This window comes from Heterocephalus glaber, unplaced genomic scaffold, assembly GCF_053883595.1.
Source record: "Heterocephalus glaber isolate CG9 unplaced genomic scaffold, H.glaber_assembly_v1.0 deba00000594, whole genome shotgun sequence".
NCBI classification, from domain to species: domain Eukaryota; kingdom Metazoa; phylum Chordata; class Mammalia; order Rodentia; family Bathyergidae; genus Heterocephalus; species Heterocephalus glaber.
The window spans coordinates 13024536-13040142 of record NW_028258151.1 but is presented as its reverse complement, the minus strand read 5'-3'; the positions used below and the strand labels follow the sequence as shown (position 1 = coordinate 13040142).

The window sequence follows — 15607 nt, the reverse complement described above, 5'->3', positions numbered from 1 at the left end:
GGGTCAGAAAGGATTTTAAAGTGATTTTTACCTGATCTTCTGTATTCCTGACAGATGGTCACCCAGCTTATACCTGAATACTTATTTCCAAGATCCAGAACTTGGCAAACAGATTCCCTTTGGGAACTGCCTAATTCTTACAACAGCCTTCCTCCACAATTGCTTTGTTTCTACTGGAGCAATCCACACATCTGAGGATAAATGTCTTTTTCATCCTGGCTGACAGACATCGTTTTTTGTTAGACTTGTCACACCCACTGCATGCTTAGGAAAACCTTTACTTTCTTGGACTTGTTCTTTTTCTTTGTTGCCAGTGTCTTCTCTAGATGTGACACCTGCTCAGGACCCAGTAATCTTTGAGGTTATCCCTATGAAGAATGCAGCAGAACTGTTATTACTTCCTTTGATCTAGATGGACCAGGAAAGAAAGGACAAGCAATAATTGAGTTGGATTCATTCACATATGTACTATCTTTCATTTTTGAACTCAGTACCACCATGTATTTTGTATGGCATTGTACCTTTCCAGGTCTCATGCTTTTTTTCTTGTTAGTAACAATCATTGAGTGCTTTTGATATACCAAACGCTGTTCTGAGTACCTTACACATGCTATCTCATTTAATCCCCAAAATGGCCCTATGAATTAAGCACAAAGATATAAAGCACATAACCATCTTTACATAGTTAGTAAGGGGCAGAGCTGGGATATAAGCAGAGGGACAGTGATTCCGAGCCCCTGTCTGAGCCATTGCACCATGTTGTCTACAGATCCACGCTTCGGCAGTAGCTCCCATTATGATCTTCCTCCTGTTGGCCCAGCCTGCCGTTGTGCTCACTGTTTTGCAAGTCATGTCAGCAGCCTCTAGCAATATGTCAGACTTACAGACTAAATTTCATATAGTAGATCTTTTTCGTAGGTTAGTAATTAAGTTTTAAAATCTCTTCATCCCTGTTAAATATTGTTTTATTATTAATTGAATCTTCATTTAAGTCTATTCTTTTTTTTGGTATTGGAGATTGAAGTCGGGACCTTACACTTGCAAAGCAGGTGGCAGAACCACTGAGCTAAATCCCAGGCCAACTCTATTCTTGACTGTGAATGCCATGCATGGATCAACTAGCTAGACTTCCAGCTTCAGCTCATATATATATTTGTTAAGCCATGAAGTCTCATTGGTTGGGCACGGCCCTAAGGATCTTCCCCCTGGTTATAGAAGCTAAGTACGTACTTAACATCCTCAAGATTCTGGGGTTTTTTAGCCTTTTATAACCACAAAACAGCTACCTTGTGCTCTTACTGCACACTCCCCACTGCATCTTTTGCTAGCTGCCTTGTAGAAGTGAGGATGTCACAGTGAATTTCTGGAGTGACCGTTGGTGGCTCTGTTGATAACTCCTGTAGTTCATCATTTTCTCTTGAAAGTGCTCACAAACTATCTGTTCAACAGCCTTGTCATGAATTCACCTCCACTCCTCTCACCCCCATTTCCTTTGCAAATCAAAATAGCATTTATCTATTTCCATTAGCCCCTTTCCCACTGGCTTCTGGATTTGATCCCTCCAGGGATCCGTGACCATTGTGTAGAGGCTCCTAAAGCTATGGCCTTCCTTGGCCTGGAGTAGGGACTCTCTTAGAGGATGAGGGAGTCCTCCCCACCTGTGCCAAGCAGCAGTTCTCACGTGATGGCTTGTGCTGCCTGGACAGCTTGAAAATCATTCTCCTTGGCAAGAAAGTCAAAACCAAGTGGGAGTCCTATCACCTGTTGGCACTTGGTCTTCATGATGCTCCCAGCATCACTTCAACCCTTTCTGTTGTCCTGGGCTTTCTCTGTTAGTGTCAATTCATTCTGATTCTTTGTCTTCCTGGCAATAATTTTCTAGTTCTCTTGTGTTTAGTTTGGTTTTTTTTTTTTCTCTCGCATCGCTTCCCACTCATTCATCTTTCTCATGTGCCTTCTGAAAATTTACCTGCATCAGAAAATGCCTGCACAGTCCAATTGGTGTTTTTGCTCTCATCATTTTCTAAAACAGTCAAATCATCTCCTGCACTGTGGCAATATACTGCTCAGAACACTGGATTAATCTGTTCCTTATTTTTTCTCCATTTGTGGTTTTGTTTCTCAGAGAAGTATTTTTGATCTATGGCCATAGCCTTTCAAAACCGGAGGACATTTTTGGTTTTGTACTGATGCTCATTACCCCCCCACCCCCACCCCTTTGTCTCTGTCTCTCTCTCTCTCTCTCTCTCTCTCTCTCTCTCTCTCTCTTCTTTTTCCATTTGTTTGCTCTACACAGGTTCTTGTTATGTAGCCTGGGCTGTCCACAAACTCACAATCTTCCTGCCACAAGTTTCTGGGTGCTGAAATTATAAGTATGCGCCACTATGCATGGTTTCACTGCTTTTCTAAGTTCCATCTTTCACTTTCCTATCCTGCTTATCAAACTGTGTGAAGTTTGATCAAGTTTTCCCCAGTTCTGCTTAACTATGGCCACACCTCATCACTCTCTTTAGCAGCTAATCCCTCCCCATAAGTGCTGATCACTGGCTCCTTTCACCATTAGGATGACACAATATACCTTCTTCTTTTTCCAGTGGCTCCTCTGAGGAATGCCTCCTTCTGTCTTAAATCATCTTAGCAATTGCCTTTTTCAACACCAGGATAATATCCTGCTGGGTCTGCTACAGGATAATGGTCCCACTGCGGAAGGCCCTTCATGTTGGATTGCTGTTAAATCCATTTTGAAAAGCACACAGACAGCCAAACTCACCAAAGACCAGTAGCTTTGATATGATACAAATCCTTAGAGGTGTCCACAACCTTTTGTCCAGTTTCTTTTGCTAGCACTGCAAGTGATGATTGGTGGCAAGTGTTTACTATGTGCATTTTATAGATGAAGAAATTGTTGTAAAAAACAAATGAAGAGTGAAAAATTTCTCCATTTTCAATCATTCTGCCTCCTCAAGTTTTAGTAATCTCTTTAGTGTAGGCCGAGTGGGATGAGTGTGGAAGGAACACGCCAACATGGAACTTATGAGAACTTTAAGCACATTTGGAATCTGTTGCATCTTTTTTGCTTTCTGATGATAAGCAGTCAAGGAACAAGCCTAAAGATCAACCCTTAAAGGGTTTGTCCCCAGAAGGGAAGGTATAAGGCCATATTTGTGTGCTGTGTCTTTTTAAAAAACATTTTTTTTGTAATAATTTTTGACTCCCAAGAAGTTACCATAGTAGGAGAGTAAGTTCCTGTTACCCTACCCCCAGCTTGTTCCGGGGACAGCATCTCATGAACAGTCTTCCCAAGGTCTTTTCCTGTCCGAGGAAGGTTTAGCTGATGTTCCCTGGACCCCAGCCAGAGTGCATAATCATGATCACAGCAGCATTTATATCTTGTTTACTAACTGCCAGCAGGATCTCTGGAAAGATACTACAACCCATTGAAATGCCAGAGTAACTCATTGTCCCCTGGGAACTGGGGTTCATGGGGTACACACTATGGCAGAATCAAGATTTGTACCCAGGGTCTGAAGCACTGCGTTCTGCTGCTTCTCCGGTAGGTCTCAGTGTGTATTCACAGCTCAGATGAGGTACCATGAGGCCAGCTTCTACACAGGTAGTATTTCTCTCCCTCCATTGTGGGTGAGGGAGGCTCTGCTCCCTCTTGGGGCAGCTACTGACAGACAGAGAGAGAGGGATATTGAAATGCTGATTAGTCCTCTTCTGTCTCCTTTCTCTGATGCTTAGTCCCTGGCCCACACATGGTAGTAGCAAGTTTATCAACACAGAAGTCTCATGGTTCTCACACTGATGCCAAGAAGTGTGAGATGGGTGTGTTGGCAGACGGCCTGTCTTCGAAGGGCTGTGTTGTAGGTTTTCAGACCCAGATGCCATGCTAAGCACCCTTCAGAACCATTTTCCCAAATCCCACCCTGGGTCAGAGTACTGTAGGATTGGTCATTTCTTCAGAGGCTTGATTTCAAATTAAGTCACTGTGTATCAATTATCACTGCCACCTGCCCGCTCTTTAAATAACCAGTGGCTTCTATGAGTGCAATGGAAAAGGAAGGGATGCGGGGAAAGAAAGGTCATGTCTGTCTCAGTGTTGCATTTGCTGCCAGATACAACAGGAAGCAAGAACATTTGAGCCCAAAGAACCTGAGTAACCTGATCTCTCATATTCCATGTATTGCAGCCAAAGACTAAATGCTGGAGTCTAATGCCTAAGAGGTGATTAGCACTTTGGCATTTACAAAGTGCTTTCATGTTAATCTAAGCCTCATGGCAGACTTTACAGGTGAGGAAACTGAGCTCCAGAGAAAATAATCAAGTTGTGTGAGGTGCTCCACTTAGTGTTGGCATGGCCAAAACAAGGGTCTGGATCTTGGGGAGGCCCCAGAGCAGAGCAAAGACTAAGACTTTTGTGTTTCATGGAATGGGGTTCCAACCTGGACACTCTGCTGCTGATCAGTTTTGTGATCTTCTCTAGCTTTTAAATGGGGAGAGTCACAATTCTTGCTGCATCTAGTTCTTGTGAAGGAGGAGGACATGGTGCATACGAAGAACTTGGCAGAGTATCTGGAATGGAAACTAACCAAGAAATGTTAGGTCTACTGAACCAGTCCAATTCTGGAGCCATCAGGAGTGAGTCTGATTACAATAATAAAATGGCAAAGCAATGTTGACTTAAGCAAATGGTATGTGTTTTTCTTATAAATAGAAAGTCAGAAGGGAGGCAGTCCCGGAGCTGAATGATGCCATCAAAGACTGTTTACCTTCTTTCATCCCTTCTACCTTCTATAGCGTATTGGTTTGCTGCCTTGTGGTCACAGGGTGGCTCCATCCATCATATTTAGAGGAATAAGGTACAAAAGTAGATTTGTCTTTTGTAAAACAAGCAAAAACTCTCTCAAATCCTACTCTCAACCACAGCAGATACCTACGCTTGTCTCCTTAGCCTAGATTAAGTCTTCTGGCCATCCAGAGCTGCAAGGAAACACTTGGAAAAATGAGCATTTAGCTTTTTCAGATTTACATATAACTATGTAAGTTACATGAAAAAAGCCCAATGAGAATGGAGTAGATTAAACTAATTGGACATGCCACAGTCCTACCTCTTCTCACATTGTAATTAAAAAAATATTTCATTGGTCCACAGATGGGTGAATTAATCTTAGTCCTGTGTTCCTGGCACAAGGGCAGCAAAGTCCTTTTTATAGATTGCGTTTCTTTTTTTTTTGGTACTGGGAATCGAACTCGGGACCTTGCACTTGCCAGGCCAACGTGGTGCCACTGAGCTAACTCTCCGGCCTGAGTCTCCTTTATTTGCACAAGATATGTACTGTTTTATGTGCACCACTTCTCTTTCTCTTTTTTCTTCACATACACTGGAATGCACAAGTCTTTAACTATTTATCTCCATCAAAGCACACAGAGCCCTGTAGAGACCACTCCCAGCATCCTAGAGACTTCCCTCTTCTCCTGTCTGGCAGTGCTCCTCAAAGGCAACCATTGTTCTGCTCTCTGTCACCATAGATCAGTTTTGCCCATTCTTGGACTTCATCGAAATGGAATCATACATCTGAATGTGCGCTTTGTGGGTCTGACTTCTTTTCCTCAGCTGTGAGACTCATCTTTATTATTTTGTGGGACAGTACTGACTTCATTTATCTCCTGCTTTCTCCCATCCGTTGTCTCTCTGCACTGACCTGAGATAAGTAGCATCCACTCCTATAGGGTCTCTTCCTCCCAAAACCACCCTCTTTGGTTTCTCACAGAGCCTGTCTTGTACACTGCAATCTCTAGCTCTAAGTCTGCTTTAAAAGGAATCTTCGGGGCATTTGTGTGTTTGCCTTGGATACTCTCAGTATTAAAGAATTTTCTTGAGTACATCTTCACTTGGAGAAGGTGGAAGAAGAGAGTAGGAGAGGGATATGTTCAGGAAGGAGATTTTTAGGCAAAGGAAGAAACAGCTGCTAAGGGCCTCATTTGGAAGTGGAGCCTGGAAGCCAGCCTTCTGAGCAGGGTTTCTAGTTGTTTTGTGTTCCTCCCCTTCCTGGAGTTTCAATTCAAAGCTCAAGGGCACTAAAAACTGCCCGAAGCTCTGCCTGCTTTGGGGCTGGACAACCTAATCTGAATTCAGATTGACTCCTAAGAAACCATCTTTCCCCCAAGACTGTGGCTTGTGGGGTTCTCCTATCAAAGCTGGGGCACATGTTGTAAAAACACTCCACCCCAGGAAGGCTTGAGAGCAGGGGAAAGAGCTGATGCATTTCTGTAGAGTCTTAGATGAAGATGAGCGGCCTCATTATTCCTACAAGTGTGGTCATGTAGGTAAGTCAGGGATCAAGTAAAAAAATTGAAACTATGTAGTCAGCTCTATGGTTGGTTGTCGTCATCTTCCTTTTAGATAGTGCTGGTTCTTAGCCTGGAGTCTGCTAGGATTAAGTAGTAGAGTATTTGGCTAAGACATAATCAAGGATTCTTTGTGCAGTTGAATATTTTATTAGATTTATTGAGTAATTTCTATATCCTTTGCCCTTGCTGGGGGGCTTGCAATATATTATTTCACTTGTTATCCTCAGGACCTAGGAATGTAGGTAGGATTATTCCCATTTTAATAGTGAGTAAAATGAGGGTTAGAGAATTTAAGTAACCTGCTAGTAAGTAACAGGTAGTAAGAAGACTTATATCCAAAATAGTCTCTCAGATTCCAAAGGCCTTGTACTACAATATCCTACCTTTTTAAAATAAATTCCCACCATTTTTTTTCTTGAGACAGGGTCTTGCTAAATTATCCAGAATCGTCTCAAACCTGTAGTCCACTTGCCTCGGCCTCTCAAATGCTGGGATTACAGCCATGATCCAGCATGCCCAGGCATGCCCCACCTTTCTGATATGCCAACTTTCTTGTCATTTCTTCCTGTTCCTGGCCATGATACCCTCTCTCCGATGCTTGTCCAACAACTAATTTTAGAACAGCTGAGAGCTGCAAGGACTTTGCCACGTATTTTGATTTTAGCTGGTTGTTACAGCTTCACTATAACAGAGTACACACGTTTACTAGGCGGCTCAAAGGATCTGTTACACTTTAATAAAGGAATTTTTACTACTTAAAACCAAGAGCATATTGGAAAAGACCTGGCTGAAAGATAGAGAGATACTGGTTTTATTCCTAGTATTAACCACAAATCCATAAATCCAAGAAATGGTAAGATCTGGAGTAGACCTAACTGCTATGGTCTCACTTTCCCTCATTTGCAAAATGAGAAAGTTGAAGTGTGCAATTGCTAGTGTCCCCACCTGTTCTAAACACCAGAGTCCCTGTGACCTTTTTTTTGTTTTCATAATTGTAAAATGGGTTTAAAATATAAATTTATTAAAGGAGTCTTAATTAGTAAATGTAAATCCAGAGAAGTGGATAACATTGAAGCTTTCAAAAAAAATTTAAGAATATATAAATTCCTTATCCTTCCAAGTAAAGCTACATTTCCATTGCATTTCCCAATCTATCATTCCCACCAAATAAATGTGTAGGTTTTTCAATAATTCATACTGGAGCTTAGATTCCTTAAGGGTCTAATAGGATGTAAAAGATTGCCAGTAGCTAACCTCAGGTTACCAACCTAACTAAACACAAATCCCTCCTTGTTCAGTATATGTGTTAATAATGTAAACTATTTTAAATTATACTTGGTACTACTGAATTAAGATGAATGCGCTATACTTAAAGAAACTGATGCTGCTTCATTTCAGACCCAGTAAAGAGAAAACTGGCCATGTGAGTGACTCGGGAGCATCTGTCGTCAAACATGGACTCAATCCAGAGAAGAATTTCATGCAAGTTCATTATTTAAAGGTAAAAGGATCTAGTGGCAGGAGGCACTCGTGACAGTGCAGCATATTTTAGGTTATACAATTAAATGATGAAGATTAGTAACATGGCTGAAGCAGAGCAGAAAGACCATCCACATTGCAGTGATGTCTGGGTAGAATCAGAGAGTGCACTCAGTAAAGCACTTCCTGTCCCCACATGGGGCCACATTAGGAAGGCTTGAGTCAAAGGAAGCTGAGGCATCCCTGCCTTCTTCCTGTCCCATGTGGGCCAGCTTTGAAGAGCAGAACCTGCAAATTGCTCTCAGGTCCAGTGGGAAGATGGAGTAATAAAGCAAGGCTATTCCTGGAAGCTGATGCAGAGAAGAGCTGCCCTCCCTTCTCTTTTGGTTCCCAATGGCTGTCCAAGCTGCACCAAGTCAAAACAGAGTTGGTGATGACATTACCAAAGGAATTGGAGGCTCTGTAGTTCCTCCTTAATTCGTACTGTGGGCTTTCTGGTCAAAATGCAAAGGGCAGCCTAGGACAGGTGAGGTGGCGCTTGTGAGCTGTGCCCTGTGCACAGTGGGCAAGTTGGAGTGTGCAAATATTTTTACACTTCTGTGATGAACCCACAGTGGGCATCTCTCTCTCTTTTTCTTCCAGGGCTACTTCCTCCTTCGGTTCCTTGCCAGAAGACTTGGGGATAAAACCTATTTTTCATTTTTAAGAAAATTTGTGCACAAGTTTCATGGACAGTTGATTCTTTCCCAGGTAACTTATGGGTCCTCACAAGTTCATGCTGTATACTTGGAGGGGTTGTGTCATGTGGGGATTAGATTATCTCAGTATTAAAAACAGGAAAAAATTTTTCCGTTTCATGCAATGAGAAAAATAGTTAATGAAGTGAACACAAAGAGAGTGTTGTTTTAGGGGGAGGGTGAGCTCCCTGTTGTTTGGGGACAAGCTGTTACCCAGAGCTGTCTTGTACACAGTGATGCAAATAATTGTACTCAAGTGACCTTAACTAAAACCAAAACTATACTGCTCTTCCCTCTACCTGCGATCATCTTTGCAAGATTGTGTGCTTCTTACCCTTTAGTCTCTGTTTTGTGCTACAACCTCAGAATCAGCCTAGTTGAAGATAAGCACCAGCCTCTTCCTCTCTGCCCCTTTGCCCTTTTCATTGCATTCAGTATCATTGCCATTTTCTGTAATTATATTTTCAGTTGTAGGCTATATGTTTCTTTTCTATCTCTTCCACTCTATATATAACCTCAAGAAGGTCAGGGATGCTTTTTATTTCACCAGTCTTTAGTACATGGCTGGCGCACAGTAGGTATGCCATAAAGATAGATAAATGCACTAATAACAAGATACACTGAAATATTCAGATAGTCTGGCCGCAGCTGTAAGAGAAAACCTGTCAGCTCATATGAGTGTAGAGTCAAGCAGCACACGGCAAGAAGGCTAACAAAGAGCGAGAGGCTCCAAAAACAGAGCTCAGAGAGAGGATAGGTGGTGCATCCTTTGCAGAGATTTGACCAAAGAGTATTTTTGATACTTAATTATTATGTTCATACACAGTTATAAGTCACATATTTCACAGTTAGATGTAAAGGACGTGCATGTATAATCTGAACACATACGGAGGGAATACTAAATACTTCAGCTTTTCTTTATCTCTTGAATAACTTTGTTGTTTTTCTACAACCACTTTATTGAGATAAAGTTCACTCTTTAAGATATACAGGCTCATGGTTTTTAGTACATTCACAAGTTGCACAATCATCAATATTATCTAATTTTAGAACATTTTTATCAACTCCAAAAGAAATCATCAGCAGTCACTCTCCCCTCTGCTTTATTCCTAGGCAACCACAAATCTACTTCCTATCTCTGTAGATTTGTCTATTCTGGACATTTCATAGAAAAGAATCATAATATATGACATTTTGTGTCTGACTTTCACATAACATTCTTTCACAGTTCATGTAGCATGCATCGGTACTTCATTCCTTTTTGTTTATTTGTTTTTTGAGTCTGGGACTCCCTATGTGCCCCACTCTGGTCTCAGTCTCCTGGGCTTAAGTGATCCTCTTGTCTGGTGTCAAACCCTTGGGCTCAAGTTGTCTTAGGAGTCCTCGGCCTCCTAAGTAGCATTCTTTCTTTTAGTTTTGTTAATTGTGGTAACATATACATAACATAAAACATACCATTTTAGTCATTTTTAAGTGTACAGTTCAATAGGATTAAGTCCATTCACATTTTTTATGCAATCATCACCATCATCCATCTCCAGAACTTTTAATCTTCCCAAACTGAAACTCTGAACCCATTAAACAATTATTCCCCATTCTTCTTCACGCCCCGATCCCCAGCCTCTGTTCTACTTTCTGTTTCTATGAATTTGGCTACTATAAGTACCTCACGTAAATAGAACCACCATACAATGTTTGGCCTTTTGTGTCTAGCTTCCCTCACCATTTGTGTCTTCCAGGGTCATCCAAGTTGTGGCAATCAGAATTTTCCTCTTTTCTGATGCTGAATAAATATTCCATTGCATGTATGAATAACATTTTGTTTAACTATTCATCTGTCCATGAGATTTGGTTTATTTCCATCTTTTTGCAATCATGAATATTGCTGCTATGAACATTAGTTACAAATAATCTGAATGAGTCTCTGCTTTCAGTACTTTTGGGCTTATACCCAGATGTGGAATCACTAGATTATATACTTCTCTCTTCAAGTTTTTGAGGAACTGCTATCCTGTTTCCCATAGTTGCCATACCATTTCAAATTCATAGCAGCAATTCAGAAAGGTTTCCATTTCCCCAATACTTTTCAACATTTGTTGTATTCTGAGGTCTTCCCCAGCCAAACAGCCCTCCTAGTGGGTGTAAAATTATAGCTCATGATGGTTTGGATTTTCATTTCTCTGATAGCTAATGATGTTGAGCTTTTTTTCTCGCTCTCTCTCCTTATTTTGGGGGGCTGAGGGTAGAAGATACTGAGGGTCAAACCCAGGGCCTTCCCACTGAGCTACATTTGCAGGCTTTTGAGACAAGGTCTTGCTAAATTGCCCAGGCTGGACTCAAACTTGTGATTCTTCTATCCCAGCCTCCTAGAGTGCTGGAATTGCCGTCATTTGCCACCACTCCCAGCTATGTTGAGCATTTTTTAATGTAGTTTTTGGCCATTTGTATTATAGCTCCTATAGAGAAATGTCTGTTCAGATTCTTTGCCCATTTCTTATTTGGGTTGTCTTTTATTAATGATTTATAAGAATACTTCATATATTCTGGATATAAGTCCCTTGTCAGATGCATGATTTGCAAATATTTTCTCTCATTTTATGCATTGTCCTTTCACTTTCTCAATAGTGCTCTTTATAGCACAAGAGTTTTAAATTGTGACAAATCCAATTTCTCTCTTTTCTCTTTGATTACTTGTGCTTGAAATGTGTCATATCTAAGAACCCACTGCTTCATGAAGGTTTGTGAACATTTACTCCTGTGTTTTTGTCAAAGTTTCATAGTTTTAGCTCTTATATTAGGTCTCTATTATGTATACATTTTTATATATTGTGTGAAGATGGTTAGTTCAACTTCATTCTTTCGGATGTGAATATCTAGTTGTTCCATAACTATTTCATTAAAAGGCTATTCTTTTTCTTTATTAAATTGAGTTAGCATCTTTGCCAAAACCAGTTGACTATTAATGTAAGAATTTTTTTCTGTACTCTCACTTATATTGATTACTATTTCTATCCTTATGCTAGTACCAGAATACTTAGTTATTGTAGATTTGTATTAAATTTGGAATTTTGTTTTGTTTTGATTTTTGAAACAGGGTTTCTCTATGTAGTTCAGGCTGGCCTTGAACTCACTATGTAGCCCAGGCTCGCTTTGAACTCGCAGCAATTCTCCTGTCTCAGCCTCCTGGGTGCGGGAATTAAAGGTGTGTTCCACCACACCCAGCACTGGAAATTATTGGTTTTTCAACTGCTATATACTCTACAAGAGTTCAAGCAGGCTGAGTTTAATGGTGGTTACCTGTATTCCCTAGGTACTCTGGAGGCTGAAGCAGGAAGATCACAAGCTCAAGGCCAGCCTGGACAACTTAGCAAGACTGTGCCTCAAAAAATCTTAAAAGAATTGAAGCTGTGGCTCAGTTGTAGAATGCTTGCTTAAAACATGTGTGAGGTTTGGGTTCAATATCCAACACTGCCCCTGCCCAATGTCAAGCAATACAGAAAAGTACAAAGAAGAATTTAAAATATAATTCAAAGTCCCATCACTCAGAGCTACTTTTAATTAATATTATGTGAAAATATCATTCCAGAAATCACATTTTTTATATGTTATACAGCTATATACAGCTATCTGTATGTATGGTATGTGTGTACATACATAGAGGTCATTAGACAGACATAATATCATAAAAATAGGACTATACTATGGATATTTGGGGGAGGGGAGGTGCTGGGGATTGAACCCAGGGCCTCGTTTGTACTAGGAAAGCACTCTACCACTGAGCTATCTTCAGCCCCTATGTGCTTTTTAATTAAATGTTTAAAATTTTCCCTTACCGAGACTTAATAAATGAAACACTAAAAGTGAAGTAAAGAACTTTCTGAACTCCAGATTAATGCAAGAGAGATAATTTTCCTTTTTTTTTTCTGGTACCAGGGATCAAACTCAGGACCTTTCGCTTGGATGGCAGGCGGCAGCACCACTGAGCTACATCCCTGGCCTGAGAGATAATTTTCTTAAAAAATTGTTCTACGGGGCCAGGGATGTAGCTCAGTGGTTTCACCGCCTGCTGCGCAAGCGCAAGGACCCGAGTTCGATTCCTGGTACTGAAAAAAAAAAAAAATTGTTCTACGGTTAAGAAACATTACTACCAAAAAATGTTAAGAGATTGAAATTGTTGGGTTTTTTTCCCTTCACATAAATATTTCACATTCTAATGCATCAGATTGTTCATGGCTGTAAAGATGAAGAAATGAGTAGTTATATATACTTCTACTACTCTCTCCTTTCTAAATTTTTCTTAATTGTTATTTTTATATAGTCAAAGTTTATTTCATTAACAGTATCTGCTATAACCATAATTTTCACAGTTGTGTAGTCTTAGCTCTGTGTTTAAAGGATTTCGGCATTCACCACCAATCATTTTGCCATGCTCTGTATTCATGAATATTTTATTTTGATTCAGATCTTTGTTGGCTGAATTTCATTATCAAATTGATGTTCAAATTGTAGTCTCACAGGCTGTGAAATTTCTGAGTTTTTAATCCTAGAGAGTACTTGTTTATTATTTCCACTGGAATTACAGGCTGGCTGGGTTTAACATTCTTGGGTCACCTTTTTATTTCTCAGAACTTTATAGACATTACTCAACTGCCCTCTGGCATCAAATACCTTTTGAAATTCACTCACTTCCCCTTTATACTACTTAGATGACAGAAAAATTCTTCATCTTTGAAGCTTAGTAATTTAATTACAAAAAATGGGTTGGTGCCAATAATTCTGTGTTATCCATCCCCCCCAAAATGTGTATTTTTTAGCCTTAGATTCTGTTTAGTAGAATTGTCTTAATTGTATCTTTGAGCATATTTTTTTATCTTTATAGGGTTCTCAATTTCAAGGCTACCAGTTATCCCTGTGTTGTATCTTCTTTGTTCTCTATATTTATTTGCTAATTGCTCTTTTTCTTTATCATGGCCTGTGTTTACCTCAGGCAACCTCTTTATTATTAATATATTTTCCTTAATGTCTGTACTTTTTGCTGTTTCTGCTTCCTTAATGTTCCTATACTGGTATTATTTTGCTCCTTAATATATTTTCTTAAAATCATTCTTTTCATCTCATTTTGTTGTTTTATCATTGTTAAAATTTCATTATACTGAATTTGTATTCTTATTATATATTTTTGTTAATTTATTTCATAGTATCTGTGGAGAATTTTCTTCTGTTTCTTGGATTATGTCTTCTTCAAGACTGGATTCTTTGTCTTTTAGATGTTATGCTTCTTTCTGTCTCTTTATCTGGGTTGTTTTAGTTGTCATGCTTTTTGCTCTTTCTCAGTATGTCTAGCACTTTCCTGACCTTTTATTTATTCTCATATATTAGAGCATTGTTCTTGATTCTTTCCCAACTCTTTGCAGGCTTTTTTTTCTTCCTCTCTGAGCTATGGTTTGAAACTTGGATGTTATGCATGGAGGAGGAGACGAGCTCCAATGTAGATCTTTACAGGCTTTTTTGAAGAATTTGGCTTGGCTATTCTTCAAAATTTTGTTAAATGTCACCTGCCAAGATGCTTGAGACATAATATGGGTGTAGCTTGTTCCCAGTGTAAGTATTCTGTCAATTAATATTGCTACTCCAATTCAGTTTGGAGCCCTGGAACTTTTCCAGTTCATCAAAGAGAGTCATACTCCGTGGTTTATTGCCTGTGCTTTGCTCATGTCTCTCCAGCAAGCATTTCCAGGCCCTGAATAGTCAAAGAAGAAGAAAGACAAATATAGTCATGTTTCTTTCCAAGTGTGCGGGAATTTGTGAGAATTTGTGGGATTTGGCCAGTTCACCAGCACTGTTACTGCTAAGCATGAGGTTGTGGGGGGTACAGAGGGAAAATTAGAACCAGTGTTGGAATCTTATGCTTCTCTCTTTTGTTGCCTCTTTTCCAAGTTTATATCAGGAGGCTATGCCTCTTTCCTGTTTGAATACTATTGGTCAAGCTTTTGTTATTTAAAAAATATTTTTAAAAAATATTTATTTTAATTAATTAATTAGTTAATTTTGAGGTGGGGTCTTGCTGTGTTGACTGGTGTCAATCTCCTGAGCTCCAGTGATCCTCCCACCTCAGCCTCCCGAGTGCTAGGAATACAGCTACATGCCACACCCAGCTTATACACACATATGTGTGTGTGTGTGTGTGTGTGTGTTTGTGTGTTTAATGGGTTATGGTTTTTTGGGGATTTTGTTGTGGTACTGGGGATCGAACTTAGGACCTTGTCCTTGCAAGGCAGGTGCACTGCCACTGAGCTAAATTCCCTGCCCTGGATTACGGTTTTGTTTACATCACTAGGTAGTTATTGAACAGGAAAGGCTGTTGTCCAGTTCTTTACTCAGATGTCCCTCAGCTTCTTCCTATTTTGACTTACTTTTTCCTCTTTTCTTCCTTTCTGAGCATTCCATCTGCCCAGCATGTCAGTATTACAATCCTTCCAGCTGCTACTAAAACCCCTCTCTTGAGAGTAGTAATGACCTCTTCCTGACAATCTCATTTCTTCTGTTTTTACCCTACCAATACTGTTCTAGCGTCAACATTTTGATTATTTGTTTTGTCTCTCCTACCTTTTCCTCATGACCATGGTAATTATTCAGAAAAAAAAAATCCAACAAATTCTTAGTCCTGTATAATTATCAAGCTGGTGTCAGTTTCTCCAGTAGAATCCACATGTATCTGGTTTTTATTGAATATTTCACCAAGAATAAAAAAGTTATTGCCAAATTAACTATATGTCAAAATCAGTGTTAGTTTCTTTAAAAAAATTGTAATGCTTAGTTTATTATTGTATATTAAAGTGTTTTTATGATTAGCATATAGGTTATTAGAAGAGTAGAAAATGAAACAATTCTCTAGGCATGTGTTTTCTGACTGGGACAGGGGCCTGTAACCAGTGCTAAAAACCCAGATAAAATTCCATCGCATGACCCTTTTTTTTTTTTGATACTGGGGACTGAACTTGGGTCCTTGCGCTTTCGAGGCAGGTGGCAGAACCACT

The 15607-nt window shown here is 39.8% G+C and overlaps 1 protein-coding gene across 32 annotated transcripts in view; it reads left to right on the top strand.

The window, feature by feature from the left end:
• Window positions 1–15607, top strand: part of Aopep (aminopeptidase O (putative)) — a 418900-nt gene that overhangs the window by 240054 nt on the left and 163239 nt on the right. For all 32 annotated transcript variants that reach the window (XR_015448844.1, XR_015448845.1, XR_015448841.1 and 29 more), the window contains 2 exons: window positions 7753–7855; window positions 8476–8583. Coding sequence is in view for 25 of the 32 variants with exons in the window: in XM_021259370.2 (XP_021115029.1) it covers window positions 7753–7855; window positions 8476–8583 (211 nt within the window). In the remaining 7 variants the exon portion in view is untranslated. The remainder of the gene's footprint in view (window positions 1–7752; window positions 7856–8475; window positions 8584–15607) is intronic.